Source organism: Cryptotermes secundus, unplaced genomic scaffold (assembly GCF_002891405.2).
Source record: "Cryptotermes secundus unplaced genomic scaffold, Csec_1.0 scaffold209, whole genome shotgun sequence".
NCBI lineage: Eukaryota > Metazoa > Arthropoda > Insecta > Blattodea > Kalotermitidae > Cryptotermes > Cryptotermes secundus.
Window position 1 is genome coordinate 2,418,062 of NW_019727789.1, and position 5,902 is coordinate 2,423,963.

General features: G+C 42.5%; 1 protein-coding gene across 1 annotated transcript in view; it reads left to right on the top strand.

The window, feature by feature from the left end:
- Positions 1-5,902, top strand: part of LOC111864981 (lipase 3) — a 16,250-nt gene that overhangs the window by 6,103 nt on the left and 4,245 nt on the right. Inside the window, exons 4-5 of the mRNA XM_023852641.2 lie at positions 1,980-2,226; positions 3,198-3,356. Coding sequence (XP_023708409.1) covers positions 1,980-2,226; positions 3,198-3,356 — 406 coding nt within the window. The remainder of the gene's footprint in view (positions 1-1,979; positions 2,227-3,197; positions 3,357-5,902) is intronic.

Genomic DNA, 5,902 nt, shown 5'->3' on the forward strand with positions numbered 1-5,902 from the left:
GTAAAGGGCTGCCGGCCGGCGCGTAAGGCTGACATAAGCCGATTGTTTAGAAAATGTGGGGTCCTCGACGTCTCACAACCTTGTGGGCCTCAAAAAACCTGTTACAGGGATAGCTTTAACTTTTTTACCTTTACCTTTACATATTACATCCTCTTAAAACAGTTCTAAGTAGATATAGTACGGCTTGGTTGCTGTCTAACTTATGTACAAAACATACTAGAATTGCCAATCTTTAAGAATACGTTTAATATAGCCATCACAACTCATTTCCCTCTCAGCACTAGTTGGAGATCTGTATGTGAGGGCGTTACCAAATGCTAGGCTGCAAAATAGGTCAAGTATATCGCGAATTTGAGAATGGTTCCACTCTTACGCTTCATTGACGCTACAGCCGTCATTTGGGCCTAGGCCTACCTCCATGAAACTCTCCGTTCATTGTTCTATTTTCTTTTTCCTTGGCACTACAGACCCAGTGGGCCTAGGCCTACCTCCATGAACTCCGTTCACTTCGGTTTTTCTAGATCTTACACATACGGTAGGACTCCTTGGGCTGGTGATCAGCTCGTCGCAAGGCCTCTACCTATACACAAACACAGAAAAACGCACACAAACATCCATGCCCTGAGTGGGATTCGAACCCACGATCCCGGCTTCCGAGCGAGCGAAGACAGTGCATGCCTTAGACCGCTCGGCTACCGTGACCGGCTCATTGTTCTATTAGCCACACAAATTATGAAGAATTCTACTTTCATAATTGATTTCATTCTATGATCTATGAAAAACTTTAAATAATATAAAACTAGTGTACATTTCTCTTTTACAATTCGGGACCCCTGAAGACGGCCAAGTATAGTGGAAAATTTTTGGTAATTACTATCATTTATTGAATAAAATTGTGATTACACTAGATGGTATCGTTGAAATTAACTTACTGTAACATTGCTTCGGTAAGAGTGACCTCTATAAAATTATTTCTTTACTTATCTATATTTGGGGGCATGCGGTAGCGTAGTTGGTTGAGGCAATATGCTACAAACTGGAAGGTCGCGGGTTCGAGTACCGATAAGGTGATTTTTTTTTTCAATTTATTTAATCTTTCCAGCCGCTCTATGCCCCCTGGATCGACTCAGCCTTTAACAGAAATGAGTACTGGGAATCTTCCTGGTGGGCAAAAGTCGGCCGGCGCCTAAGGCTGACCTTACCGCCATCTGTGAACCGTTTATCTAGAAAATGTTGGAGCCTCAACGTCTCACAACCCTCCTGACCTTCACGGCCTGGTACAGGAATAGCTTTACTTTTTCACTTTACCTCTTTTACTTAAATAATTTTCCTAGGGAGTAAAGCGCGGCCGGCGCGTAAGGCTGACAACCTTACCGCCATCTTTGAGCCGATTGTCTAGATAATGTGGGACCCTCAACGTCTTAGAACCCTATGGGCCTTCACGGCCTGTTACAGCGATAGCTTTATTTTTTATTTTTTTACTTCTGTAGTTTATTACAATTGTAAAATCCATATACTGCCAATAAATAGCTAGACAAAAGTAATTTCTCCCCTAAAAGTCTTCAAAATGAAGCTAATCATGTTACGTGAGCTTCTGAACGTTTCATTTCCTGCATTGATTATTTGCATTCAGCACATGAGTGTAACCTTGCAGGTTGGTGTGTCGATAATAACATAGATTTGTATTCGGAAGGTACTCGAGTCGAATCTCGGCCGAGATATCGACAATCCTTACTGACGTTTCGTGGGTAGTACCTCGATGAGGCCGAGACTGTTACCTTTCAAATCTTTTCCAATTCATCCGTAATCCTGCCATTAGATTCCATGTGGTCCAGACTCTTAAGATGATCAATAAATGTATGCTTGAAAGCTTAAACGTAAGCTTATGAAGACATTTTCGGGATTTCCTCTTGGGACACTGGAAAGATTCATGAAGAAGCGCGTAGTTCCTAGTTTAATTTAACATTTTCTTCTGTCAGTTGGCACGAGATGGGAGTGAGTGATCTGCCAGCAGTTATTGACTACATACTTCAGACAACAGGATCGGAACAGATCTTTTACGGTGGACATTCCATGGGAACCACCATGTTCTATGTCATGGCGTCAGAGCGCCCGGAGTACAACACGAAGATCCGTGCCATGATCAGCCTCGCTCCCGTTGCTTTTATGTCCCACCTGAAGAGTCCGATGATCCAGCTGGCTTCTAAAGTCGGCGACGAACTTAAGGTAACATGGAAACTCAACAAAGATTTTTATACTCTAAATTTAAATTCAACACTGCGAAAGCCAACCACGTAGCTACGTTTGGTAAAGAATTTGTAAACGTAATTATTACTTTTAAGGTCTTTCATTCTGGTCCGTCACACTAACCAATTAACAATCAAGCATCAAGCTACAAGCATCACAACACACAGACAAGCAACATCAACTACCGACAGACAACACACGTCAACAACATCCCGAAGCAAAAAGATTGGGCCAAGCGGGAAAGAATTCTAGGGATTTTAAGAATTCTTACTTCAAATAACGAAACATAATTTTACAGAATTAACGACGAATCAAATAAGAAAGCTACTGTGGTGTGTGAAAAACTTTTAGTGAACCGACACTCTGGGTAATTTTAACTATTTGTAATTATTTTAATTAACTGGAACGTGGCTATCTTGGACAAAGTGAAGTTTTGTGTGTTGGTGATTTCTTTTTCTACTATAAATGCCTCTGATGATGGCTCCGTGGTGAGCCGAAACATGTAAGGCAGGTGGTGACGAGGTGGAAAACTTAAAAAAGTGTCACATTTGACGGAAGGAACTTGATTGTTATGTAATTATTACTATTATTATTTAACTGCAAATGTGTTTGCATTCGGTGGCAATGGTACTACAATAAGACAACAGACAAATAACACACATAAACACGTTCAAACAAAACACAGCACACAAACATTAGTAGGAAATTAACATTATGTATAATAAGCTAACAGCAGTGAATGTTTAATGTCATGTTCTCATTTTCCCGTCATTTCGCTATACTGCACTTACATAATCCTCCCATCATTAACACTTCTCACTTCACTTCGCTTCACTCCGCTTCACTTCAGTCCACTTCACTGCTTGATTACTGCTTGAATTCTGTGATTGTCGCCATGTAGTATTGTAGAGTTCTAAGAAAGAAACATACGTGGTTTTAACTCCTCACAGTGGCTGCTGGACCTCATGGGAGTTTATGAATTCTTACCGCATTCGGACCTGCTGTCACTGATCGGAGAGGCCTTGTGTAACGACCATGCCATCACTGCAGACCTCTGCGCCAATGTCTTATTCCTTATTGCTGGTTTCGATTCTCCGCAGCTCAACAAGGTTTGTGATATATTTAAAGTTATTTGACAATGGCGTGACACATCTTGGAGGTTATTTACTTGGGCTTTACCCACCGATCAAGTGCTTTACGAAAAACAGAACTTTCTGAAATCGCTTCTACCTGCGTCTTCAAGTGTATATAAATGGATTCCTACTGTAAGAGTATCTTAGATGGAGCTACTCTAATGCTCTGAACTTGATAACAATAATATTCTGCTGATGTTGAGTATTGTCACATACTGGGCCGCGCCATAGCTCAAGCGGTTAGTCGCTGACATCCCACCGCTGCGGCCCGGGTTCGATCCCGGGTCTGGTCAAGTGGGATTGGTGGTGGACAAAGTGGCTCTGGGGCAGGTTTTCTCCGAGTACTTCGGTTCCTCTGCCAATCTTCATTCCACCAAATTCTTCATCATCATAATCACCCGGGGCAGACTACAATAGGCCAATCAGTGGCCGCCGTGCCGAGTGGAACAGTTTGACTCCACCCCCCACTAAGCGAATTAAAAAAAACTCAGACGGTAAAATGACGGATTTCGGAATTGATGATTGAAGATTTGATTTACGATAGGGCGGAGATTTCTGTCAAGATCGCAACTGGAACTCAAACATCTCCTGTCCACTGCGTACCGGAAGACTATTACTGAAGTACAGCGACCGCTTAACTTCACCTAGTGCAGAGGTTAAACATTCGTGGAAGGAGTTACGCCTCCAACCACCTATATACCTTCATGGTGTGGTGTTTAAATAAGTACATAGACGTTTTTGTATTTCCTTCGATTTTCTGTATTGAAATCTGAGGTTGTGCAAACCGTGAAACGTCCTCGATAGGCGGTGCAGAGAGGGCTCGTGATATCTTCTTATTGCCGTGGTGTGCACACTTCCCGAGCCGGACAGGGATAGTCGGGACTAACAGGTTTGACGGTAGTAACACAAATATTCAGATTTGGCACTTTCAGCCATAACAAGATGGGAATAAATAGGATACACAGCAGGGGTGCAAGATGGGCACAAGGGTGGGATCGCAACGCTACAAAAATTAGGCATGAGTCAATTTGACATAAATGTAACAAACAACTTCCGTGATTTTATCCCGTAAGCGAACTATACCGACCGAGCAACCGCCGCTTGTCGGCGAAGTTAATACCAGCTTTAGCGGAGAGAGGGTGTCGGGTGATCAGCGAAACGGATTCCCATGGCCGTTAATCTCGGTTTTCTAGACCGGAGCCGCTATTTCCTTGGAATAGCTCCTTAATTATCCCCACGAGGCTGAGCGGATCCCGTTCCAGAACCACTACTTCTCAGAAAAATTCTTGTAGGACCGGGAATCGAACCCAGACCTCTGGATCTGTAGCCAAGAACTCTGACCACTAGACCACAGAGACGCTCAACATAAATGCAATGTAACGTGAATATTGTCACGTGTCAGGGGTTAGCGTGACGTATGATTGTGGGTTCTAGATTTGATGACTGGATTTATTGGACGTTTCTACTACAATTACAGTTGATTATAACAGTTCACACATTGAATTCGTTCTAGATAACGGATCTCTCTGTATTTTTTCTGATCCTCGGGCTAGTCTAGAGTCCCTAGTCTTCTACTCCTCGGTACGACTGAATCTAGGAATAAGCTAACTTCACGCGGACCGAATAGAGATCACTGCCTCCAAAGGTTCCACTACTGTGTTTCACGGATGTCTGTCTCGGAAAGCCATGTATTCATTCCAAGCAAGCGTTTCATTTCTAAGTGTTTACAACTTGTTACAACTGGTGACGACATGTTCGATGGTATATGTTGTAATGGAAACGGGAACGTTGCTGAGCAACGGACGTCTGGTTCTGGTTCCATTATTCCACTATTCAGCCGTCACGTCACAATATATAAGAAAATACAGAAAAATTACTGATAAATAAAGAAGGTAAAACAATAATAATATAATGCAAAAATTAGAAATGAGGGAACGTAGAACGCGACCGATGTCAGTGACAAAATGGCTTACATGACCTAGCTATCACAACAGAATCCAGTTGTGTACAAGTTACTAGCATGGTGTTAAGCAGAGTGACCAAATGGTCAGAAATACAAAATGCATGACTAGCAGAAGTCGCTGAAATAGTAATACGAGACTTTAGGCATAACACTGGCCTCAATGCGACGGCCACGTGGGCTAAGACAGGAAAACACAACCAGATATACACCTACTCGCAACGAAGTTTCTGATGAAGGAGAAGAATGTAGATAATAAGAAACGCTACCTGTAGGGACTATGAAAATGACTTGTGGCACGTGGATAACATTATAAAGGGCGCTCCGATTGCCAAATGAGGCGAAGAGATTGACTCACGTTCAGTCATATATGCAAAATTCTGAACTATGAATAGCAAGAATCTGTAGTTTTGTGACAATTGTTTATTAAGTATACAAATATTAATTTAATATTGTGGTTCTTAAAGTGTGATCCGCGGACCCTTATGGGTCCGCGAGGCCTGACCCGGCCCCCGTGGGGGGGGGGGGGTACGCGATATAATTTTTGTGTTCTTCTTTTATG